Source organism: Cololabis saira, chromosome 21 (assembly GCF_033807715.1).
Source record: "Cololabis saira isolate AMF1-May2022 chromosome 21, fColSai1.1, whole genome shotgun sequence".
Taxonomy (NCBI): Eukaryota; Metazoa; Chordata; class Actinopteri; order Beloniformes; family Belonidae; genus Cololabis; species Cololabis saira.
In genome coordinates, this window is record NC_084607.1 from 21,901,960 (window position 1) to 21,929,301 (window position 27,342).

A 27,342-nucleotide genomic window follows, 5' to 3' on the forward strand; every position below is an offset into this window, starting at 1 on the left:
GATTGAGGATTTATGTTAAGGAAAGATTGTGTTTGTTAGCTGGTTAGGTGCAAAGGCACAACCAATGGGAAAATCGGTAGCCTAATAGGTAAATTAGCAGCTATTTATTATTAATATTTATGTTTAATTTATAATAGAGGTAACAAAGGGGCAGAGTTAAATAAGTTTTACTTCTACCTGCTCCTTTTCGGACACTGTTTTTTTTCCTTGTTTGTATTACGTTTTTGTTGTTGCTTTTTTTCTGTATGTTTTGAATTTGTTTTAAAATGTTATATTTTTTTCCTTATGTGTTCGAAATAAACAATTAAATCAACAGTCACCATCTATAAAGTGCAAACATATATAAAATAGGTACAGTAAGCCTCTTTGGACCTAATATTTATTTGAGCCCCTCCATCCCTTGAAGGGAGGGATGGAGGGGAGGGATGGGGGGGCTGCAGTTGTCATGGAAACGGCGGGGGGGCGGAGCCCGGAGCGGGACCATGGATGTATTATAGAAACTGGATCGGAGACTAAAAATGGCCGCCCATTCATTTCAATGCATTCTGCTCAGCCAGCGCATAAGCCGAAAAAATCTCTGACTTCCGGGTTTACTTCCGCATACAGCGGCCCATAGAGCATGCGCAGTTGAGTCACCTCCCATGATGCTCTGGGGCCTCCCATCATGCCCCGGGGGAATGCCGCGAATATTAATATAATATGTATTAATATAATACATAAATTAATGTATATTATTACATGTATAGCATTACATATATTATTAATGTATTAATATAATATAATTACATAATATATATTAATATAAACATCCGTGGAATGCACGGACACGGCTGTGACGTCATCCGTGACGTCACGCCCAGAAAGAGACTTTTCTTTGACTTTTCTGGCCGTTATAAAACATTTTTGACGGATATAAAGTCCATGACTTAAAAATATAGAATACAAAGATTAGTAATTGCCGGTGATTACAGCTGGAGGTGTCCTGTGAACAGTTTTAGAGGCTTCTCTTTTACTATTGCGGTCTATGGGAAAAAAGCTTTCTGGGCCGCATGGGATTTTCTGTTGCAGTACCGCGGCTGGCCACTGGAAAAAATCGGCGCGCCTTCTGACTGCCAGACCCGGGGGCTGAGCGGGACCAGTTTGTTTTGTTATTGCAGGTCACATGGCCGGACAAGCCCCGCCCCCTCCCGTTACCACGGATTCAACCGTCGCGAGCGCCCGCTCCGGTTAGTTACGACAAAATGGCTGCAGAGGCTCCGCCGCCGACGAGAACCCACTGAACGCTTCATGGTAGGACTTATTTACCGCTCTCAGCGCTTTAGCACGAACAAACGTGAACCCCGCTGCTGTTTTTCTCGCGCATACATGCAGAATAGTGAAGGTAAGCACCCCGACCCCGGACCGGGATGGAAAATATTTTGGGCTCTGCCCACTTTTGACATCAGTGTTGTTGCTCGGCTCTCTCGTCTATCGTCGATGGCGTTACGGGTCCCCCTCTGCACCGTCGAAGGAGGGCTCACTTTAACCTGGGAATAATCGACCTAATAAAGCACAGCATTTAGGATAATTGAATCCCCCCCCGTGTGTTATTGCTTGTGGAGCTGTGTTTGTTGCAGCTCCGCAGGCATCGGGACTGCTGCTGCCGCCGTGCAGCACAGCTGACATGGAGATCATTGCAGCTCACTCAACAAAATACGCTTTGTGCCACAACATGCGTCACCTGACTGGCTTTAAACGCATTAACGAGCCGAGTTTACCTACTGTACTCATGCACACACACTTCTGCCTTTGCACTTGCATTTAATACGAGTATTTTCCTGTGCATCTATCTTCATTCAGAATGTGGGTTGATCTCTGCCAGCTCTCGTTTAAAAAAAAAAATAAAAATAGCTGTCAAGTATATACTTTTAATGCTAAAATATTCTTCTTTGCTTTGCTATAATCCCTGGGGATGAAACCACACTGCTTAATATCGCATCTGTTGTAAATCTGGCTTGTAAATTCTTTGTTTGCTGAGTGTTAGTATTGGAGAGCTGCGTAAAGTCTGAGCTTAAGGCTGATTTATGGTTACGCGTTACACCGACGCAGCCCTACGCCGTAGGGTACGCGGTGACACGCATCGTACGGTGCGCGTCGCCGCGTACCCTACGCCGTAGGGTACGGCGTAAGTTCTGCGTCGGTTTAACGCAGAACCATAATTTAGGCTTCAGTCCTTCATCCCCTTCAGCCCGGCTTGTTCTGCAGACGCACTCCTCCAGGAGGGAAGAGCCTGCACATCACACATGCCTGTATCCTCCTCCTGATGCATGCAGAGGGCACACTGACGTAAGCTTTGAGTCCTGCTGGTTTTACTAATGTGTCAGGCTCCCCAATTTGGATCTGGAGATGGTGGCTGTTAACAGAAGGGGTCTCCGGGGTCTTTTCTCTCCCTGCCGGGTTAGTGGCCCCCAGTCAGCACCCAAGCCTCTGAAAGAGGCAGTGTATTCACAAAGAGGCACCAAAGGGGGCTTGATAACAAAAACAGACTGCTAAATGCTGTGATTACTATAAGGCTTAGGTCATAGCTTAACTTTCAGTTCAAAACCCTCAATGGTCTTTTTGCTTTGTACTGGACCGGAGGGGTGAGGGGGGCATTTTTTGCCGGATTGTGTTATATTGTGTCATTTGGTTTGGCAGGTTTTTCAGATGCTTAAGCTGGAGTCTTGAATGGAAATTATGAGCTTGAATTCTATAAAAACAATACTTGTTGGTGGCAAATGAGAAGCCTTTCTTGTCTTTATCATTTAAAAGCATTACGAATATTGCTTAAAGGCTGTCTGCATGTATCCTGCAATTTTACTCTTAAAGTACTGTACGGGTATTTTGATTAAGGACGTCAACAATGCATCCATCATTTTTACTATCCAATGTATTCAAATACTTGATAATTTACATGTCAAACTGCATTCAGATTATTACTGCATATTCTTGGATTTATGAAGACAAATGCAATTTATAACTTTGGGAGGACTGTTATATAGACAATACCCTGTTATTGCTGTTAATATAATAATTGATGTTATCAAGATAGCTGTTTTAACATTCGGATTTTATTTATTTATTTATTATTTTTGCTGGGACTGCAGGCCTCGCATTTCTTTTTACTGCTGTTTTAACTTGTTTTACTGGTTTTAATTCTCTCCTGCTGTATTAAGCACTTAGGAACACTGTGGTAATAAATACAGTTTTATTATTATTAAATATTGAAATGTTAAGAGAAGTACACGATTAGGATTTTAACAAGACATACGTAGCAGTGGTTCACTGATCTTTTGGACTCGTCTCGTAAATATGTTTCCATTACTTCTGCAGCAGCCAAGCTGACACCAGTACTAGAAAAGTAGCTTTTGAAGTGTGCCCATGCAAGTTATTCAAGTGCCTTTTTCAAGCCCCTAAGCTGTGCAGCAGTTTTTTTTTTTTTTGTTTTTTTTTTTTTCCTTGCCGTGAGGACGGGCCAGAAAGCATTAGCATGACCACACTGAGAATAGCTTCAAGTAGTTTACAGGGTACAATCCTCTTTGACGAGCACAAGGACTTTGTCTGTGCTTACCCTGCAGTTTTTAAACCTTCAAGCAAACTGAAGATACAAATGACACATTTTCTGTTTTCCTATACCTGTCTTTGAGGGGCTGTGTTTGAAAAGTAGCTGAAATCTGTGGCATGTCAGAAAATGTAAAGACCTGTGTTGCAGTGCAGACAGGCGATGGGGCTGTTATCATTATTGCTCGAAAGCCTTCTCTCAAATACTCGCTGTTCTCTTGTTTGGCCTCAGCAATGGCATTCTTGACTCTATGCCCAACAACTGCCGTCTACCACCCCTCCCCCCCATCTTTCACACATCCCCACAGACCAGCCTCATCATTTGGCAACCCCTCATCTTTATTGCTCCAGTGTGGAGAAGCAAGTCATTTACCTGTGTGGCTTTGACACATGCTGACTCTCACTGCTCGCCATCTCCACTTGATTTTCAACCAATGTCATGCCTGCTCATATTATAGTGTCCTTGATCTCTCCTCAGGCCGGTCTGTGTTTTCTTCCCTGCCTTCATTTGCCAGCACAGTCAGCGTCTGGTTTAAAGGGGGACACCAAGCTCTAATCCTGTTGTTCTGACAGGAGAGCGTAATTCCTCAATAGAGCTGAGCTCACTGGCCTGTGTCCTTCATGTTTAGACGTACTGTGCTTCCCCTGCACAAACTCATCACGTAGCTCTGTGAATAAATATCAAATTAAAAGAGAAGTGCTTTCTCCTCCTCTGTGTGATTGAGTTGTTAATGGAGGCGCTCGTGTTACATTTTTATCATGTATTATTCATGTTCTGATTGATATTCGGTTGTAAATGTTTTTGATATAAAAAAACAAAAAGTCATTTTTAAGTGTTTTTTTTTTTTTTTTTTTTAATCAAAAGTGTTACATTGAGAATAATCTAAAACAGTCAGTCTTGGATAATGTTACTTCCAAAAGCAATTAAATGACAGGATTGCTGCCCTGCGTAATTTAAACACTTTCACATCATCAAGTATCAATACTTTTTCCCTTTTTTTTTTTGCGCACTTTGGTTATGTCAAAGTTAAGAAAGTACTAACTCAGCTATGAATAATCTGTTATTTAGTTCATACAGGAGTATCCAAGAGCCACTACTTACAACAACCAAGATGGTTGCAGGATTGCTAATAACACTTTGAATAAACAAGTTTTTAACTGCAAAACCAACAACAGCATTTCTACTCTACTGGACACCATTGTGGATGTGTTTTGTTGGTACTGATCTGGTTATTGCTCTGCCCATGTCAAATGCTCATTTATATGATTGGTTGTGTGCCTATCCAGCAGGGTCAGGAGGCAGTTGTTTCTGCGACCGTTGGTATTACCCCATGGAAGTGTAATCCAAAGAAATCAGGCTTAATTTTTGTTTTGAAGGGGTAATAGCATAGCTGCTCAGACCTAGCCTTGCAGGTTGTAGGACATTAACTGATCATTTTATCTAAAGATGGTGACTTTGTAGTTGATTCTAGCAGAATATTTTCAGTCATATAACCATTGACATTCCTGAGAGCTTTAGACCCCGTCCACACGTAGCCGGATATCTGCGGATATCTGCTAAACCGGAGATATTTTCCTCCGTTTTGACCTGTCATCCACACGAAAACGCAAATAAACGAAGGTTTAAAAAAACTCCGGGCAAAGTGAAGATTTTTGAAAACTCCGTTTATGTAGATGCGTGTGGACACACATAACCGGAGATTTGCGTTTTCGAACGTCACATTATGCGCCAAAACAACAACAAATCTGCTCTGACGTGCGACTTTTGTTTACTATAGAAATACAGATGATCCAGCATCTGTTCTCCAAGCTATTTATTAAATAAATGGTCTCTGCTCTTGACCGGCCGCTTACTGCGTTACACCGACACAGAGGGCTCCGCGGAGCCCCGCCGAGCCCCCCGGAGCCCCGGAACCCCGGAGCGGCGGAGCGGCGGAGCCCGCGGAGCTTCCCCGGGAGCCGCAGATTATCTACAGGTTAGAATGCTTATGAATGTGTTCGAAAACGCAGATCTTCGGTTACGTGTGGATGCAAATTTTTTTATAAACGGAGGGGGGAAATATTCGTTTTTAAAAATACCCGGCTACGTGTGGACGGGGTCTTAGTTGAGTTGAAAGCTGCAGCAGGAACACCGGAGGTCTTGTGGAGTTATTTAGCCTGCATGTGCTTCTACAAATCTCAAGTAAAGTTTTTCATTGCTGACGGAAACTTATCACCATGTCACAATAAGCATTTCACTGTGATGAGGATGTTGTCTATTTACCCTGACATAAATCAAAATAATGCACAAACCTTTTTTGACATTAACACTGCAATTTGTGCCATCCTGCAAGCTATCCAAGGTACACATGCACACTAAATCTGCAGCACTGGTCGTCTGCCGAGGAGCAGAAGAGATGCAGAGTAAAGCTAATACATTAATCAATGAAAATGTCTTTCTGTCTTGTATTTGTGATTGTTGTATTCTTTTCGCTGTTTACACTTCATGACTGCAGGGCGACTGGGGGAATCGCACACTGCACAATCTGATAGCAACTTGTTTATTTGAAAATGGGTTGAGCAAAGAAACAACTGATGCAAGCTGTATATGTGATGGTTTGTTCAAAACACAAACAAAAATAACAGAAAGAACATGGATTAAGGAATGGATTGGCACACATGGGCACCACATAACCATATTTAGAAGGGATATGTTGTAGGTGAGTTGGTCAAAAAAGTATTTAGTAAAAATTTGGTAGCTGCCTGTTTATATTGTGGCGTGGTATGTTGGGTGTGATTGAATTGCTACAGTCTCCCCCTGGCTTCACACGTTTTTCTTCTTTACATTTGGTGTCAGTCAATGTAAAAAGGACAGGTGACACGCTAGATCCGCGCACTAAACACAGGGTATCCGTCGATGTCAAAGGGTCTATTGACTCTTATTGGCTGTAGCTTGAATGGGGAGTTGGGAGCATCTTTTATTTTTCTTTGCCGTGTTCATGCCTAAAAATTGATTGTCAAATGGGGACGTGTGACCCTGTCAGCAAGCTTGGCAAATTGGGCTTGAAATCATGTAGTGTTCTTGTAGTTCTCAGGTGGCATAAGTAGTTCACCCCCCCCCCACACACACACACTGTTCTGCATGCATCGTAAAGTACTAGTGTGCATAATGGTGTAATTGAGGTGTATATATTTTAGCATAATGTGACTAAGCAGTACTCCACATAACTGGATTTAAGTATTGCTTAGTCCAATCGTGAACTTATTTTGGTTAAAGTGACCAGAAAATGTGTACTTGGCACTGTCCTATTCAAAGTAAGCAGTGAAAGAAGTTGATATCAATATAGGACCTTGGATGTTACCCTTTCTTCTTAGTCCCTTCTAACAAGTCAGCACTCCTAATCCATGGGACAGTCCGTGGGATAGTCCAAGTCAGACACTGTTTGGAAATGAAGCGGAGAGGCTTCGTGCCGTTCTCGATGACCAAATGTTTCTTAAATTGAAATCATTTGAGGCTTTGCTTGGCACTCCCGCTCCCTGTCCGGGTCAGAGTCTGTCAGCGGCTCACATTAACTGGAGCATCTCTCTTATCCTCTGATCCTGCATGACACAAGCCCCACTGATGCCTCAGAAAGGAGCAGCACCAGCTATATTTAGCATGGCAGCTGCACCAGCAGGTTACATATCAACCCGCTGGAAGTGGAAAAGAAGTGTTTATGGTTTTGAGTCGTAGCTGTCTCCCACAACACGGGGTACACAGTTCACCTTGCTGCTCATTTTGTCGCCGTTCTTTTGATGCGTCAGGTCTCAACTGAAGAACAACTTTTGTTCTGCAGTTTTTTGAGAGTTGCATATTTGCCACTTGACTAAAACATCTTTGTGGTCTTTTGGCATTCATTTGGTTTAAATCTTTTGCAATCCAGCTGATGTTCTGTCAATTCAGAACAATGATGGTCGATGTTCTTTTGACACTGTGGTTTCACAGATTTATCCACCCAAATTTGTCAGTGCAGTAGATATCCATCATGCTATTGTGTAATGCACTTGTGAGATTGGAGAAATTTAGCATGTCACTTCCATGTCATGACTAATAAGAGAATACAGTTTCTGCTAAATGTATTCCTTCGTTCAATTTTAATGTTTAACTGAACATTTAAGAGGATTTTCAAAATCTGTTACAAAAAACAAAACGGTGAAGTTGTCTCATCATTGCTGCAAAAGAAAGTTTCATCGTGTAGCCCTTGTGCCACAGTCAGAGAGCAGATCACTCACTTTGTTTGATGGGTTTAGCTCACGGTTTGTAATAGTTGTTTTTGTTTAAATATATACATGTATCTAATATCAAAGTAGTGGTGGTGAATGTTTTCAGTAATACTATATTCCTGTATAATATTACATTATATTATTATTATCAATAAAAATGCACTTCTCTTACCAATTGCCTCAATACATTTTTTTTTGGAGAACTGTAGGGTTATTGATGATAAACGTATAACAAATATAAAGCTCTGTTGACTCTAGGACAGTACTGATATACCAGTCCTGAGGACACACATGCTTTTAAGAACTGAAATATTGATACCATGGAAATACCTGTTAATTCATTTTGAACAGCTTGCCAGTGGCGATGTAGTTGACAATCTGGCGTAATAAATGGTTATGTTGCACCTAAAGTTAGCAGTTCATTACAGTGATTAGTTGTCAGTTTATTCTCTCACACACAAGCTATCTGCCACCTGCTTCCCATAAGTAATGTTTTACTTGCTTACGATTTACCTTTGTTATTTTTTAATCTTATTTCTAAAAGAGATTTTAAATAATCCAATAAAGATGCATTTGATGAAAAAGCTACTTCACTCATCAAATACACCTAACGTGTTCTGTTTGGACACCTTTCTCCAGTATCCTCTCAAGGTATCCAACAGGAAATCAGATTTCTACTTGAGCTTTGATGACGTTCCGGTGATCTCCAGAAAGCAATCTATGGCTGAATGCAGCAGATTTCGGCAGTATGCATAGGGGCGCTCTCTGTTTCCACCTGACTGCTTAGCAGGACCTCTGGGAAACGCTTGTTGCCAGGCAATGGCACCCATTGCTGTCGCCTGCAGCAGCATAGTCTTGGCAGGAGATCAGGCAGAAGGTTTCATGAATGGTGCCTCATTTTAAGGATTAATGATTCACACATAATCATTTTTATATATGTGTTTTCAACCCTCTCTGTCCCTTTGCAAAACAAATTCAGTATGGGTTGATTATATAGTAACACCCACCTGGGTGTCAAGTATATTTTGCCTTGTTTGTGACAGAGCGTGCTATGATTACTTTCATCCTCAGGACTAGGTTCCTGAGCTGTATGACACAACTAGGAAGGTTTAGAGACTTTGTCTCTCCAGAATATCGCCACCAATTGTGCTTTTTTTAGTTTGGCCACACATTAGTTATGTTGGGTCCCTGTTGGTTTTGTAGACTGGGTGCCACATCCACAGGAGCCAGACCTACGAGGCTTTCTTAATGGTTTCCAGAACAAACCCTAAAATACATGGCATGCACAGTTTGTGCTCTTCAAAATATTATGATGAAATATGATACTCATGCAAAAATAAACCAAGATTCTTTCTCTTGATTGGTTATTTTACAACAACAAGCTACAAACTGTTGCCTTAGTGAACAATGGACATAAATGAATAACTTCTGCATGTGCTCACCTGCTGATGCAAAGTATTGATCCCCTAATCAGATGCTATGGATCCATTTTTACCCTTTTGTCTTTCTTTTTATATTCAAGCTGTGAAAAGAAGCAACAACACAAGAAGAGAACCATTTGATGGAAGATAAGAAAAAGAAAAAACAAGAAGAGAAGAAAAAGAAAGACACTGCTCAGAAAAAGGTAAGCTGGTTTTCAAGTGTTATTTTGAAACAAAAAAATACCACTTCTATCTTTGAGCTTTAATTGTTTCTGCACCATGTCCGATAAGATCTGACTTGAGATACGGGAAGCCTGCAGTTCATGTCCGGGTCATGCATGGCCATTGTAGTTCCACTTCCTTTTTCTTCACTCGATCTTGGGCAAGGATGCTCATAAGTAAGCGTGTCACAAAGAGTTGATTAAAAATTGTGCCAGAACCTAAATTGACAAATATAATTAACAATTTAAAAAGTAATTTTAGCAGTTGCAGTTTCTTGATACTTACAAACACATTTTTTTCTAAAACTAAACAGGATATATCTCATAGGGCTTTAAAGAATAACGCCCAATAATAATGCAGTATGTTTTGAAATACTGTTTCCTGGCTTTTTAAATTTCAAGAATTCAGATTAACAAAATGATCACAACATACAGTTTTTTAGAATGTTATTTAATGCAGTACCAGCACAGTTCCACATTTTGTGCTGGTTTCTTCACTGCATAAGAGATTTATTCAAGAGGCATACTGAGCACATTCATTTTTGTCATGTTTCCTCAGGTTTAAGTGCTTTTGCTCACCTTTACTGTGCTTCCTGTCTTCACTTCTTACTTTATCCTTTTGTCAGTCATTGTTTCCAGCTGTAACTTCAAATTGTCACGTAGCATGTGTTCTTGGCCTTTTTTGTGTTTTTTCAGCTAAAAGTTCACAAATCTCATTCATCTCATTAAATATTAAGAATATGCATGAACCTTTTTTATAAACGATCATTTTATTTCAAAACAGAGCAAAACCATCACTTGAATATTTAACTGTCATTGTCCTGGCTAGTGGGTACAGTGGCATCTTTTAGCTCATGGGCTGTTTTTACTGCCCATACATTAACTATTTTGAAAGATACTTATTGTGCAACTGAAATTATTTAGTGTTAATTTTATGTACTTTTTTTTTCCTCTTTCAGGCCACAGAACAAATAACCAAAGGTGAGTTTTGACTGTTTATATTTAACTTAAATTCATGGATTTAAGACCTGCTTCGCTATTTTCTTGAGTATTTATTGTCTCTGTGAGTAAATAATCTTCTGGTTTGCAGTCGTAAAGGAGTGTCTGTGTGATCCTTGAGGTTTTCAGACACAAAGGAAGTAGGACTAAAGGAATTGATTTTAAAAAAAATGTTTTTTCTAATTTCCTTGACACCATTGTTAGTCAAATTGTACATATGTTATATGCAAAATATAAGTGAAGTAGTTTGTTAGAAAATAAATAATAATATAATTCAATATGGAATTTAAAGAACAAATGTCATCCAAAAATGCCCTGCAGAGATGCCAAACAAGCTCCCTCCACCTATAAAAACTATGAGTTACAAATAAACATCTAGAGTAACATGTAGGTTTTTTTTCTATTGCTTTAGTTATTTTGACCAACAATGTCACAGACATTTCATTAAGACCTCAGAAGACAAGGCAAGGCAAGTTATTTGTATAGAACATTTCATCCACAAACCATTTCAAAGTGCTTCAAATATATATTTTTTTATGCATTGGAAGGTAGCAGAATTACAGTCAGACATAAATGAAAAGGAATAAAACAAATGAGATGCAAGAAATAAAGGTTGTAGCGCAATATGGTGGATAACTGAAATGCAGCAGTAAATGAAAAGGTTTTCAAGCTTGAATAGAGGGTATGCATTAACGTCACTTTCCCACTGGACCACGCCCCCTTACTCGCAGTGAGTGGCAAAAACAGCTGCAACTAGTAGTGGAAACTGTGGAGAAGACGGGATAACAGCCGATTATCGGCTTAAATTAAAGGCAGTTGGACTTGACAGTGACCCGTACAGTTACCCGACGAACCAGTGGTCCACGGACATTAATATTTGGCCACGAATCGAGATTCCTGATATTTATATACTTAATTACACCGGGGAAATACACGAAGCAAAGCTTGAAGGCATACAAAAGTCTTGACGCTTGGTCCTACTTCAAGGCAGGATTTGTTGTATAAAATTAAAGTGATGAGGACACCGAACTTTATGATTTGACCTTTTAACGTTGGCTACCCAGAAATCCAACATTACCTGATACAAAATGGGAACCGCAAATCCACGTTTCGGTGCCTGAAATCCAGTTGTTTCTGCGAATTGCAGCGATCAATTTCTCTCTCTTAAGCTTATTTTTCGGCAGTCTGTAAAACGATAACTCCGATTTCTTGCTAAATCTATGAGTACAGTCGATGGCACAACAGCTCTTTCCCGGTTTAGATGTTTTCGAGTGCTCAAACTGAAAGTTTACGCTGCCACTCAGTGGGCGTAACCCGCTGTGAAGTTGCATCTGTGACGTCATGCACATTCCCTCTATTAAAGCAAATCAGAGTTTCAGCAGCCCTGATGCATTCTGGGAGTTTGTTCCACAGGTGAGGAGCATAAAAGCTGGAGCTGCCTCACCATGTTTGGTTGTAACTCTGGGTACAGAAAGTATGTGACACTGATGACCTGAGGGTTCTGGTTGGTTCATAATTTTACCAGGAGATCAGATATGTATTTTGGCCCGAGACCATTCCAAGATTTATAAACCAACAGCAGGATTTTAACATCTATTCTGTGACAGACAGGAAGCCAGTGTAAAGATCTAAGAACCGGCGTTATGTGGTCCACTCTCTTAGCTAACTAGCTGTTTTGATGTATTTTTTAGAGGGACCCTTGAGAACAGCGTTACAGTCGTCCAGTCTACTAAGATAAAAGCATGGACAAGTTTTTCTACGTCCTGCTGAGACATCAGTCCTTTAATCCTTCTTATATTCTTTAGGTGATAATGAACTGACTTGACTACTGTCTTAATGTGGCTGTTAAAATTCAGGTCTGAGTCCAGGACCACTCTCAGATTTCTGGCTTGGATATTGGTTTTTAGCTTCACTGCTGATGTTATAGTCGGCATTTTTAACTGGAAAGGTTAGGAGCAGCTAGGTCATCTGAGCTACCTGACCTGAAAATTGAAGCCGGGTGCCCATACAATAAGAAGGAGCATTGGGATGGTGAAGCTTCTGCACAGACCTCCCTATAGGCTCCTCAGGCTTATAGGAGGCTAGAGGTGAGGAGGAACGTCGGAAAAAAGAAAACAAGCGCGTAAGGACGAAAGCATAAAGTTGACTGACAGTCGGCTTCGGATGTAATGAGGGAGCTGAGCTCACAGGTTTTGAATTCTTGCTCTATAGCAGCTGCCCTCTCCAAGCTGGCACTCCTAACAACCACAGAAAGGTGAGATAGTCATGATGATCAAGTCAGTTAGTGTAACCCAGATTTCAGGGGGATTTCATTTCTTGCAAGGGATGGACGGGGTGAAATTTGATTAGAACCTCTGGTAGATGCTGGCAGCAAAGTGTAGGGTAAATCGGATGCACAATTAGGCACAAGTGTGTCTGGGTTTTTGTGCCCAAAGCAGTGTTCAGACAAATCTTTATAAGATTGGTTGGCAGAGTTTCTTCAGGTCTGTGAAAAGGTTAAAACTGACTTTTTGTATCTTATTACAACTGTGACCTCTGAGCTGTGGAGCATCTGCTACTTGAAGTACCGCTCTCTCACTGAAAGGTGAGTCAGTGAGACTTATGTCATAAACGTGCCCCGTCCAAACCCTACACTCCTCTTGTCACACCAGACTGTGACAGTCATATTTATATAACTGTGAGATTCACTTATTCCTTAAAGCATCCTTACATACTACTTTTAGTCTAATCCAGTAAAAGAGGGAGACTGGCTTTGATACTAATGTAAGGTACAGTGGGACCTAATTAGGAGAACAGGGTAAGAGTGGGGGCTGAATAAACGCACATTTACACACAAGGGATTTGCAGGACGACCTTTAGCTCCAATGTAACACTCCTCAAGCAGAGAGGCCCACCATGGGAGCGGGCGAGGACAAGGTAGAGAAAGGTGGGCTTCAAGCAACAATAAGATTACATTCTTTGTTGTGGTTACTCGTGTGCAAAGATTAGGATAGGTGGCGACTAAAATGCGGGGATTCGGATTGATTCGAAAGATCTGAAAACTGTGTGCAAGGGCAAAAGAAACAGATGAAGCTATGTGAAATTGAGATTGCACTCCAGTTTCCTGTTTGCCGACACAGCTGAGGGGGCCCTTTTGCAGGTTATTTCTACTGGCCCCATTTCTGTGAGACACACGCAAACACGTACTCTCCCTCTCCCGGTCCCCTAATGTAACAGTCAAACACCAGCGGCATGCTGTTTGTGCCTTCTGTGTCTGCGTAAACACAAATGCTACTTTAATTTATATACAGTTTTACAAAGGTACTCGCAAATCGTACCCCACAATTCACTGGGCCTTTTCTAAAAGATGCACAAATTTAATCCGCAAACATTCACCTCCAGTTCACGTCTAGACTGCCGGGTTCAGATGGAACATTATCTGGTGCGTTTAGCGGATAGCTACTCTCTGACATCGGCTGCATACTAAACAAGCGGGCCCAGGTCGCCTGAACAGGCGGATCCTCTCTGGGTAAAGCTGCGAGTGTGGTTTGTTTCGGCTCTGAAAGCAAAACAAACCCAACAGATTTTAAAAGCTACAAAAGTGATATTTGCATCAAATAATTTAAAAAGCCAGACTGCTATAAAACTGGCTTGCAGGCGTATTGGAAGTTAATTAAGCACGAGTGAAATGTAGACTACTCTGAAACCATCTCCCTAATAACCCTGAAAGAATAAAAACAAAACATTTTCTTTGTAGTTCTACCACATAGTTAATGTTCTGGGTCTGCATGACGTGCTGCCAGCACAACAGAATTTATTTTTCTTCCGTGGTTTGATATTGCACTGATAATCCAGAGCGGTATCAACCAAAACCAAAACTTGAATTTACCTCGGGATCAATAAAGTGTCTATCTATATATTTCTATCTTTCCAGTCAGAGCCTTTACTGTCCGTCCATAAAACTGGAATTTCGGCAGCAAAAGCAGCTCTCTGTAAACAGGCTGGATTAAATAGCAGGGTTGTGTTTGTTATGCATTTCTTTATATAATCTGTGGTCTTGATCAGATTAACTTAATTCAAGGTATCTGCAGGTCTTCTGTTTGTTGTGGGTGATATTGTTAGTTGTAAACATTTTTCTGTGTTATGGACTGCCTGGAAACATTGTTCTGCTTTATAAAACTGTGATTGTTGTGACAGTTTGATATTCTCGCCGGAGGCTGTTTCAGCTGAATCTATAGTATCTACAGCAGCTATGAAGAACAATTCCTCTTTATTTTAGCAAAACATAAATTAATTAATCTCTGTAGTTTGATTTTTCTATTTCTTTCTTATACAATCATTTAATTGATTCAATAATAACTCAGTAATCTTCTACGTACCACATGTTGTCTCCACAGTGGAGATTGTGTCTTTCATGCGTCACATTAGAGGTCAGCATCGGACCAGATTCATACTTGTTTGTCAGGAAGGTTGGAGGTTCACATCTTTGAACAGTTGCATCACGTAGGCTGCAACTTGCAGCACTAGAAAGTGTGATGTGGATGTGTAGGGCTGGGTATGCTCAGGGTTTTATTTATACCAATGTGGCTCAGTGCCACTTTCTATTATTTAAAATATGAAGAAATGTCATGTAACTATTTGAAAAGTTTCAACAGTTTTGAAACTTAACTTTTTGTCATTAATTTTTACCATCTTAGGACAAAAATATACACTCCTATACACTCACTCTTCCCTATTAGTTCACTGTGCCTTCACACAGTGAACTAATAGGTGTACTGACGTCACATTTGCATTTACTAGGGCACTCTATAACTTGCAGTATACATTATATGAGCTGCTGCTCATTTTCTTGTGAGAAAATCCAACTTGCTGCAGCAGGAACCAGTCATCTCCTGCTGCAGCTTCAGACAATATTGCTCTTAGCATACAAATGTGCAGGCTATATCTGTGCTGCACAGCCAAACGGACCAGGCCCACTTGTGAAATTGAACCCCACAGCTGAAAAAATGGATAATATGCAATAGAAATGATGGCTTTATTTGTGGTTGTCAAGGCAGCTGTGCACCATTTGTGGATCATTTCAGAACTTAAATTTAAATTCACAGCCAAGATGTGCTGCTGTCAACAAACGACACACATTAATTTCTAATGCTTGATAACTTATTCGGTTTCTATTTCTTTTGTGCACTTTGATCTTTTTCAAAGGCGCCGCACAACATAAGTACACACCAAAATGCACATTTACAAAGTGCAATATAAGATATTATAAAGTTGTGTTTTGGTAGTAATTTCATAGCAGATTTATTTACTGTTGTGCATTTGTGTAATTATGTCCAGGTCTTTGTGTTGGAGAGCAATGGATCGTAGTGCAGTTAGAAAGGACTTTTACCCGCGCATGCCTTGCTACTGTCAACACCTCTTTTATATTATGAACTACCTGAAGGAGCACAGATTAAATGAATGCAGCAATCGCAATGATAAACTACACTAGTAGTACACAAGTAATGGCTGTATTCACCTGCGGCTATTTAAAAATCGTGCATATAAGCCTGTAAGTTATTAAGGTGTAAGGGATTTTACATGATAAACTCAAGTTTGTCTAATTTATCCCCCCTTTTCTTTATCTTGAAGCAAAGCATGTTGGCTTAATCCTCCCTCTCAAATCCTAAGAACTTCCCCGTCTCTCACGGTTTCTGCGTCGGTCTAATTTTGCAGTCTGGGTTAGTGCAGGCACGACAGGTGCTGCCCAGGTCAGGAGGACAGGACGTTTCTCTCTTTCACGCTTCACTTCATCTAAATCATACCACAGTGGAATCTGGGCTGCCTTCAGCTGCTGGCACAAAAGGCCGGGCAGGGGAGTGGTGGGTCTAGGAAAGCTGCTTGTTTCTGACCGCTACCTGTGTTCGGAGAGCAGCAGTCTTACAGATGGTTCTTCTTAAACTATACCGCTGCCACAGATTTCATTTCATGTATTGATTCATTCAATATTCAATTCATTCATTCAGATTTTCAAAACTTTGTTTTGCCAGAAACTCATTTAAAATGTTGGGATCAGTTGCAGTAGATGAGAGTATGTGATATTGCTTCCCGGTGTATTAAATCACTGAGTTTATTAAGTCATTCCAGTGATGAATAACTTTCTAACTCTTCCCAGTGAATAGAAACCTTTAGAGGATCCAGCACAATGTAAGTTAGGCCAGCGATGGAGATAAAATGTAGTCTTTGTAGCTACAGGACTGTCTCAGAAAATTTGAATATTGTGATAAAGTCCTTTATTTTCTGTAATGCAAAACTGTCATACATTCTGGATTCATTACAAATCAACTGAAATATTGCAAGCCTTTTATTATTTTAATATTGCTGATCATGGCTTACAACTCAAATATCCTATCTCAAAAAATTAGAATATTCTGGGAATCTTAATCTTAAACTGTAAGCCATAATCAGCAATATTAAAATAATAAAAGTTGATTTGTAATGAATCCAGAATGTATGACATTTTTGTTTTCTTAATTGCATTACAGAAAATAAAGAACTTTATCACAATATTCTAATTTTCTGAGACAGTCCTGTATATGACTTTGATGTAAATTATAGGGCATTTCTAATTGGAATGAGGGATCTGTCATTTATCGTGTGATCAGTTTATTCAATAGTTTGATTCATCCATCTATAAATAATCATTATAATGGCAATCGTTACAACATCATAACAGATATTTTCCAGGTACAAGGCCAGTCTACCTGTTAAAGTGTTGTTTTCCCCCATGAGTCCTGAATGTTGCTGTCTGCACGTTCACATATTTTAAAAAAAGAAGAGAAAAAAGATCAAACTTGCACACAGAGGGACCATTATTTTTCGAGGTTGTTTGGCTTGTTTTTATGCTTTTGTCAGGAGACAGAGAAACCCTCTCTTCCACCTACCTGTAGTTTTTATAATGCGTCCCCAGACAGCCTAACCCCCCCCCCAACGTCTAGGTGTTAAACAGTCAGACAAGTGTGCTATCATCTTTAAAGATAAAATCACTTTAAAGGGGGGAATGGGATGTCTTCTTCTGAATGCACACACAGCCCCAAGGCCAACGTATGATGTGCATCTTTGATGAAGTGGGAATTCTTTTGTGCAACCTCACAGCTGAGGGCCGTGTTTTTGCAAATGGGCTGTCATAGAGAGGGGCTCTGATCTCTCTTTTCTCCGATACACTTTTTTTTTTTTCAAAATGCATGTCTTTAGGAGACGCACCCTCGAAGAGTTAAACATACCCAAAGCATTTATTTATTCATGGAAATTTGTCTCTCATCTTTATTATTAACATACAGATTTTTTTCAGCTATGAGAGAATGTAAAATATTTTCATTTTGATGTAAGTGGCGCTACTGAATTTTAAAGACTCGTGTCGTTCTTTGATGTGCGGAAGGCAAAAGAGCGTGGCACTCTGTTGGCGAATACTGGTCTAATTGTAAGCGGATTTGGAGCCAAGCTGGTTTCAGGCAGTGAGATGAGAGCTCGCAGTGGAGCGCGCAAGGGGGTGGAGACATGCATCCACACACACGTACGCACACACACCATTCTCTTCATCACTTACCCTCCCTCCCCTGCCTCCTTCCCTTCCTCCTGTGCACCAGCCCCCCCCTCCTTACTCTTTTCTTTTCTCTGATTGGCTAACGGAACAGCCAGCCATTTTCCCCCTTCCCCCAAGCTACATAAGAATCTACGTCACACATCAGAGAGTCCCGACTGTATAACCAAGGCCTCCATAACTATTATTATACATTGTGGCAGAGCCACAAAATCCTCGTTTTTTTTTGTTTTTTGTGAGGAAATCACCTCTTAAAGCCAGCAGGGTAAATTGACAGGGAATTACTCCGTCCATCTGCTGCCCTTAATACTGTAATAATGACAAGAGGATAAAATAGTAGATCACGGGGAATGAAGGAGTAGGGGAGAGGGGAGAACAGGAAGGTGGGGAGAGATGAGGCACAAGAACGGAGAGGAAATGGAGCAGATGTAGAGAAATCCGATGACAGGCGAGCTCCAGCGCTAGAGCCGCCTTCCGAATTGCTGAATTGCAGAGAGAGGGAGGCAAACAGACACGGGTTGTCGAACATGGAGGAGGTGTGCACGAATCCTCGGAGGAAAGAAACAATCCCAAATGCACACATCCCGCCAGACACGAACATGCAGGAGATAAAAAGCAATTGGTTGGGATGTATAAGCGAACATTTGTTTGAAGGCAGTATGACTGCGTGCTCCACGACACCATCCTGCCCTTTCCCCTTAGCGTGGGCCTCAGCGTTACATAACTCTTGTTTTTGTATGTGACAGGTTGGCCGCATGTGCACAACGTATTCACTGAGAGGACACAGAACGGCAGCCAGTGGCAAGGCACCGCTCTTTGTTACCCATTCGGGCCAAATAAAGATTTTCTTTTTTCCTTTTGGTTGTGGTTTTACCCCGCCACCCCCAAGCTAAAGCTCAAATACCGTTTTGGCTCAGTGCGCATTATGACCCATCAGCTGATGTTTGGGTTTGCTCAAGTGCAGTCTTTGTAGGTTTTAGACACCTTATTTATTTATTTTTTCTCATCCTTTTCAGGCTGTAGTTTACCAGCTTATTTTATTATGTAATGAAATGCAGTGAAGCGATCCCCGCCCGGTGCCCCATAATACATCTCATCCAGAGGCAGCTCTGTGACCATGAGCTGATCGTCATGAATGATTAATTGGTGACACATAACCTCATACTTGCACTTTCTTCAACTGCAAATTAGCCTGCCGGGGATTTTATACCAGCTTTGGGACATTTCTTAGTCCCAGTATTCACAACCAAATTGGAAGCTTTGACTTTAATGAGGCCATAACCAATATTTTATATAGATTCTTAACAACCTGTCAAAGACAGTTTTTCTTGTACTTGTAGTGATGAAATTTACAATTTTTTTATTTTTGAATGCATTTGTTTATTGTGAGTGTACACAACACCCACTGACTCAAGGCCGACAGTAAATGATGATTATTTTATAGATAGATAGATGGATAGATTCAAAAATGATGCGCTGCTTTTAAGTTTTGGCTTCTCAGCTGAAATATTGGGAGGAAAGGAAAAAACAAAGCTGAACACAGACGATTCGAAATGGCTGGTCAGAGCTCACAGCGAAACTCGCAGTCTGTTGCCAAGAGTAACTAAAGCTAGTGGGACATGAGCACTTGGCTTCAGCAGCTGTGCCTGCAGTTAATAACTAACAGCTTTGGTCGAGCGCAGAGAGGTGATCATTTCAGGGGCTATAACCTGCCACAAACTATGAATAGCTTATGTTGATGGGGCGGAGTGCTCTTTACAACACTGTCCTGGTGGAAACAAAACCCAACCATAATGAAGCAGGCAGCTCTAAGCCCATTATCTGGTACTTCACCTCTTTATCACTTTTAATCTGTGAATAGGCACCATGGCAGACTGTGAAAAATTGTGCGTCCTTGCCATCCCTAAAGGCTGAATATTTTTTCTTCTTCCTTTCTTCCAGTCTCATACTGAGATTATTACAGTGCTCACGTTCTCCAAAGAACGGTCATGTACTTAGAGTAACCACTGTCCAAACTCAGGCACTCTGAAGAAACAGCAAATGTAGATTATTTCCAACTTGCTTTTTTTAATTTAGCTCTCCAAAAGTCTGCCCGTTTGGAAAAGGAGCATTTGAGAAAATGCTCAGCAGCAGCAGCTTTCCAGATAAGATATATGAATGGGATAAATGTGATTAAACATTGATAAAATAGTGTTTTGTGTTTTTTTTTTTTGCATTTTGAACACATTTATAAAGGTAGACTGTTCTCCACTGCTTGTGCCTAATGCTTCTGTACTCCCTCCTCCCTTTATGTCCTCTCTTGTTTTTACCTGTCCTCTCTACCTCTCCCACTTCCATAGTGCCAGACTCTGCCAAGCTCGACCCCACCCCTCCTCTTCCCCCCGCCAACCCCAGTGCCATCCCATCCGCATCCCCAAGCAGTGGAAATGGCAAGCGCGCCCCCTCCGGAGGCCAGCCGCAGACAGCACAGCAGCCACAGACTCCGCTCCAGCAGCGCTACCCGCCCAGAGAAGTGCCCCCACGCTTTCGCCAACAGGAGCAGAAGCAGCTGTTGAAAAGGGGCCAGCCTCTGCCCTCCGGGACCCTGCCTCTCATCACCACGGGACGTCCCGCCACTAGCGAACCCGCAGCAGCAACAGTAGCCATAAACTCCTCTCCATCTTGCTCCTCTTCCTCCTCAGCCAGCTTGCCCACAGGTCAGCCCAGATAGTCTGTTGGAGAGTTACTACCGTGCCCTCTGTGTCGCTTTTGTCTGTGCAAGTTCAAATAAGCATAAAACTGGCTGTTCGACAGCTGAAGTACGTTTTTGAGCAGTGTGTCTATATAGGCCTTCAGTCCTATATACGGTATTAGTCACTGTGGCCTCACAGCAAGAAGGTTCCTGGTTCGACTCCCTGGCCCGGCAGGTTCATTCTGTGTGGAGTTTGCATGTTCTCCCCCTGCTTTCGTGGGTTCTCTCCGGTTACTCCGGCTTCCTTCCACTGTCCAAAAACGTGCGTAGTAGGTTAATTGATGATTCTAAATTGCCTCTAGGTGTGAGTGTAAGGCCCCGTTTACACGGAGCAAAAACGGAGGCGTTTTCATGCGTTTTGGCCGTTCGTTTACACGAAAACGGAGCTCAAAGTCACCAAAAACGATCATTTCTGAAAACGCCCGCCAAAGTGGAGAATTTCAAAAACTCAGTTTTCACGTTTGCGTCTAAACAGAGGAAAACGGAGGAAAACGGATATTTAGGCTCAGAACGTCACAGAAACGTCACCAGCATCATTTGTGCAACCTGTGTTTACAATTTGTTTGGCCACCGTCAATATTTTCTTGTATTTTATATTCTAAAGTCACACTTAAAAAGTAAGACCCCGTCCACACGTAGCCGGGTATTTTTAAAACCGAATATTCCCCCCCCTCCGTTTATAAAATAATTTGTATCCACCCTTCCACACATAACCAAAGATCTGCTTTTTCGACCACATTCATAAGCATTCTAAACCTGTAGATCAGGGAAGCTGCGCCTCCGCCGCGCAGCTTCCCTGGCAGGCGCGTCTCCTTCTCTGTAAGCCGCAGTTAACGAGCCCGAGTCCCCCCGTGTCCCGCCACGGAGCTGCCGCGTTAATATCTTAATATCTTCGGTTTAGCAGATACCCGGCTACATGTGGACGGGGTCTAACTCCACTTCTCTGTCACTCCAAACGAAAGACTCTCGTTAAGTCTTGGAAGTAACTGGCAGTCAGGGCTGATTTATGTTTCCGCGTTACACCAACGCAGAGCCTACGACGTAGGGTACGCGGCGACGCGCTCCATACTGCCCCCTGCAGGTTTGGCTGCTCATAGCACCTTAACAGCGTTTTCATGCCGCTTTGTGTAAACAAGGATTTTTTTGAAAACGTAGAGGGGGATATATCCGTTTTTGTAAATACCCGGCTACGTGTAAACGTGGCCTGAGTGTCACTGGTTGTGTGTTTATCTATGTGGCCCTGCGATGGACTAGCAACCTGTCCAGGGTGTAACCTCTGCCTCTCGCCTGAAATTAGCTTGGATAGGCTCCATCAGACCCCCGTGACCCTGCAAAGGATAAGCGGGTATAGATGATGGATGGATGGATGGATGGATGGATGGATGGATGGATGGATGGATGGATGGATGGATGGATGGATGGATGGATGGATGGATGGATGGATGGATGGATGGATGGATGGATGGATGTTTTAATATATCCATCGCACAACTTTACACCAAGAGAGGTCAAGGATCCAGACGCCCCTCTGTGGGCTGCTTAGATAAGTGTCTGGAGCTTTATCCCTTTTGTTAAAAAGGCTCTTGGACACTATCTTCATAATGGCTTTTGCTGGTCTATAATATATCTTGCGTATCTGACTAAAATGCATAATATTCCCATAGGACTTGGTGTTTGTTTTTTTTCCCTTTTCAAGTTGTCCGAGAGCTGTTGCTGTACTTGTAGTTGCCAGTACTCTGCCTGTTGTTATTCAGTAGCTCCTTTTCCTGTGGCTTTTAAAGTATTTTTGCTCCCACAGAACATAAATGCCCTTATATTACTCTGTAGAAAACTATAGACTCCTATGGTTTGTGCTTGACCAGCATGATTTACAGACAACTGCTATGTGTATCTCGCTGCTTGCTGGGAACTGTTGGAGCAGTGATGTAATTGTAGAGCAAATGCACTTGCATCACAGGTGCTGCTGACTGTTGTTTATTTTCCCTTGCCTGTCTGGGAATTAGAAATGGGGATTGAGGAATACAGGGTTGGAGGATGGAGTGTAAACACAGCTGGCTATTTTTTGCAAATGTGTGTTTTCTTTCCTGATGTTGTTTTTAATGGCGCATTTTTCTAAGTGGTATAGTTTCGATGCTAAAGCAATATCTGCTCACTGAGAATGGGGAAGTTTTAGTGCGCTTTATGCTCAACATTGTCTGAGTGGCATAACTTAATATACCATAACTGTATCTGAGCATCACTCAGCCTTCTAATGATGTTTAAATGCAGCTTTATCTCCATAGCGATGAAATGTTTATTCTGTCCTTGTCGCTTTCTCCTCCACCTCTTTTTTTTCATCATCACCCTCCTCCTCTGCTCTGCGCTTCAGTATTTCCTGTTTTTGGAGGAGGAGCAATATAGAGCAAGCTAGTTGGCTGGCTGCCTCAGTGGGACTGACCTGGCAAACTGTAGATAGAATGACTGAGAGAGAAGGTAAGAAAGACGGAGAGAGCAAGCATGGCAGAGGTCCAGGTCTGTGGGCTGAAGTGACTCATGGTTTACGGTAAAAGCTGCTGCTTCTCTCCACCCCTCTCTGGCAGTTCAGCTCAGCTCTGCTTTTGCTCTCTGTGTGTCTTTGAACTGACAGATTGCACTAGGCCAGAGACATAAAAGAGGACCAAAAGACAGATGGGAGTCCAGAAAGTTTTGGACGAGCATGACACCCCGTTCTCTGCCCCTCCACAATCCTTCACGTGTGTATTAAGGCAGTTGCTAGTTTTTAACAGAGTTAATTAAAAGGAGAAAGTTCATTTGCGACTCACACCAAGTTGTGAGTAAATCAGTTGTTGTACTTAATCTAACCTAAACGGATTGTCGTAACAAACTTTTATGGAAATGAGGCGGGATGTTCATTCAAAAATGGACGGTTCTGTTGCCATCCATTTAATGGAAATCGGTGCTTGTTGAACGGAGGCTAATGGCTGTCTGCCTCTCTGCTTTCCTGCCAGACTGAAATACACTAGCTGTATTCATTGCCTTCAGTCTCCTTCTTCTCTCCATCTGCTGACTGCACATGCAGGTCTGAATAAAGTGTTCTGCATGTCAGAATACACTCATATCGAAACAAAATGCACAAGTAGTCTTTGAAAAACAAACTGCACCCTTAATGCTTCCATCAAGGTTTTGGCTTTTTTCTAGTCTGGAATATTCAGATACGTGTTAACAATGCCGAGGAAGGAAGTCATCAGCAGTGATCTTGGAGAAGAAGTTGTTGGTGCTCATCAGTTTGGGGAAGATTGTAAGGCTGTTTCTTATCATTTGGGGCCAATCCCTTTTGCTTTTGAAGAACACCCTTGTTTATAACTTTTTAAATATTTATCAAGGTTATACCACCATTAAAAAGCCACCGAAACCGGCACAAAGACTTCTTGGTGTAAACAGTCCTTGTGAAGTGAAGGAACAGTGTAACAATGCTAATATCTTGTCTTGTAGAGAAGAAAAAAGTACATGTAAGCTAGACTAGTGTGCTCTTTAAGTCTGCTGATGATGCTGTAAAAGAGCCCTGGGAATCCCCTCAAAGAGGACTGGGATATCTTGTGATGTGATTAAACATCAGCTTGCTGTTAACCACAAGTTGTTTGACACACTCTTTTTTTTTTTTTTTCTCCTTCTATCTCGTCTGTCTCGCTCTGCGCCTTTGCTGCTCTGACTTTCTCTGCAGCGCTCGGTGTTCTCTGACGCACATGTCCTCCTCCGCTATACCAAAAACACAGCTCATACATATTCTCGCTGGCCCCGGGGAAGGTTGGATTAGTCAAGCCTCACATATTATGTGAATGTCAGTCTTTCCATTATTATGTGCCCATTCCAGTGTTGCCTTTTTTGCATGGCTAACAATCCATATCCTAAAGCCCGCTCACATAGTGGAAGCATGAAAGAGCAAGCTATTCTTAGACTGGCATGCTGGAGAAAGGTCTTGACCTGGTTTACCCCACAGAGGAAGAACAGAAAGAGGATACCGATAGGCAAACATGACATCATGATGTCTTAGTTGTCTACTTTTTACAGGATGGGTTTTATCTTTCATCTTAAGTATATCAGCAAAAGTGATAAATTATTGAGCAATATATGTCCACAGACCTACAATAACTCTCAACGCTGTCTTTGTGTTGTCCGGAAATGTGGGTCACCTCACTCAGAACCTTTTTTTGTGTTGCACAAATGGACTCTTGCTCTATAGACTATAGTAAACTCCTGCACACAGAGCAGCATAGACAGAGAGAGATAATGCTTTGGTGCGTAAAGAAATGAATGTCATGTTAGACTGTTGGTGTAGGTGTTCATGGAGCTTGATATATGCCAGTTTACGATCACAGGATTAATACAAAAGGCTTCAAGTCACTAGATCCGGCCCGAGTAATAACTCAAACTTCCGCTCATTCACACATGTAGTTGGCATAGTTCACATGTCAGCGAGTCGGGATATTAGATTGAAATCAGTCCCATGTTTACGTTTACTTCTGTGGTTTTGCCTCTTTTGTTTAACAGTGTATCAAAAAGAAGAAAAAGAGTTTGGAGTTTGCAATGATGAAATAGGTAGTACATTCCTGGGAGGTGTGTGTTTGTGTGTGTTTCTGTTGGGGAGCTCGTTCATCTGGCTGGCAGCGTGCATTGTCAGCTCTGTACCAATCCGGTCTCTTCGCCCCTTGGGGGCTTCATTAAGCCAGGATCAGTACAGCTGAGGCCCAAACAGTCTTTGTAGATCATTTCCTCCCATATTCAACATCCATCACCGTTTCTTTTTTCTTTTACATCTCTGTTCTAGATGCATCATTTATCCTATCCTCATTCCCATTCCACCTATAAATACATTTTTTTAGCATACAGTGGGTCAAAAAAATTGCTTGTGAAATAAAATTGTTATCAACATAATGAAGGAGATTTAAACTATTTTGAACCGTAGACAAATAACCCTACAAGTTCCTGTATGGCTAAAAAAGTAATGTAAGAAAATGCCTCTGACATGTGATCACATAGGAAAACCTGAGCATAATTTGCTCAAACATTGCAATTTTAATCAAAGCTAAGCACTTTATTAGATCTTTTGTCTCATAAAATGGAAATGATGCATTTCTGCCATCCAAAACCCTTTGTGTATGTATCATTTATCAAAAAATGTTAAAACATTTAGAAGCTAACAAAAAGCACAGGGCGTATCCCCGTGTGATGATCAGACTGGAAGTGGTCTCCATGTTTCCGATGTGAATGAGGATAAACGGTAGATGCATTGTTGTGTGTTAACACGCTGTGTGTGAGCGGCTGTGACCTCACCAAGGTTTAGGACCTCACGGCAGAGAGAGACACAGGAGGCTGAACCTCCACCATAAAGGGACGCTGTTCTCTAACAAACATTGACTTATTGTGTTGTTGTGAGGGTGCCTGGATCATCTGTAAACAATAGCAGCCTTGATCCAGAGGACTGCTGCGCTCTCCTCTTTTACTAAGCTCCATGCCCTTTCTATCCTCTTCTCTTCATGCCTTTTATCTCACGCATGTTTTCCTGTGTTTTCTCTTTTTTGAAAACTCGGTCTGTGCTGTGTATCTAGTGCCATCTTTTTAATCAGCTTGCCATAATCATGCAATGGTAGCACATCCATTCAGGCTCGTCCGTGGCAAGTGTGTGACCACCATTTCCCACCAGTAGATAAAAACATTCAATTGTTGTCATTATCTGATCATACTGTACACCTGTTCACATACAGTACATAAACATGCACAAATGTGTGAGAAAAATGCAGCCTGGACACTGGAGTGAGCTTTTGTGTGATCTTTGTCACTTCCTTAGCCTCCCGCTGCTCTTTAAGAGGCTTCCCATTGTGGTTGGCACTGCTAATTGCAGATGGAGTTAAGTATTATAGTGACCGTTTTGAGAGGATGACACATGGGAGGTTAGGTGTAGAGGTTAGAAGAGTCCTCCTGTTTTGTTTTGTTTTGTTTTGTCTTGTTTTTATGCCATGCCTTGTGAGTGCATAATGAAAGTCTCCCCTGTTCCTTTCAAACGCTCCCCTGCCCTCCCTCAACCAGCTGTGTCTCACTGCTTTTCCAGCGAGGGAGACTATCCTCCGTCAGGACAGGAATAGAGCGTGATATAAATAAAGCCAGAGGGAGGCAATAGATAGAAGAGGAGAGACCCAGCCAAGAGCAGTGTTGGTGGGAGGGACCGAGCAGGAGGGGTGAGGAAGGAAGGGAGGTGTGGGGTTGGGGGTGGGGGGCGGGGGGTGTTTCATGCCGCGCAAGAGCTGTGCAACTTCTTGGCAGCATTTCAGAAATGAGCCTCAGAAGCTTGGCGAGTCAAGCAGACATATTGAGACAAGGATGGTCGCTCCGATGCACAAAACGTAGCTCTTTGCAGGATGGTTGGGAGGCATCTCTCCACAGGTATTTCATTACTGTGTTGCACGCCTTTTCTCCTTTCTGCTGTCTGTGTTTCTGCGCTCCTGTCTGCATTGTTTTGGCAGCTTCTGTTTACATTTTGTGGATGAGTACTTGTCAAGAGTTAAGTTGAAGGAATAATGAATTGCAAGCATGCAGTGCTGAATCCTTTTTGTGTGC

The 27,342-nt window shown here is 41.9% G+C and overlaps 1 protein-coding gene across 7 annotated transcripts in view; it reads left to right on the forward strand.

Moving 5' to 3' along the window:
• The first annotated feature begins 1,245 nt into the window (after positions 1 to 1,245).
• tnrc6c1 (trinucleotide repeat containing adaptor 6C1) overlaps positions 1,246 to 27,342 on the forward strand; it is a 46,223-nt gene continuing 20,126 nt past the window's right edge. For 4 of the 7 annotated variants that reach the window (XM_061712402.1, XM_061712404.1, XM_061712405.1 and 1 more), the window contains exons 1-4: positions 1,246 to 1,290; positions 9,344 to 9,445; positions 10,423 to 10,444; positions 20,360 to 20,716. In XM_061712402.1, coding sequence (XP_061568386.1) covers positions 9,383 to 9,445; positions 10,423 to 10,444; positions 20,360 to 20,716 — 442 coding nt within the window. In that variant the 5' untranslated portion in view covers positions 1,246 to 1,290; positions 9,344 to 9,382. Of the gene's footprint in view, positions 1,382 to 9,343; positions 9,446 to 10,422; positions 10,445 to 20,359; positions 20,717 to 27,065; positions 27,169 to 27,342 lie in introns of those variants that run through there. The other 3 variants (XM_061712403.1, XM_061712407.1, XM_061712408.1) reach the window with 3 other exon arrangements.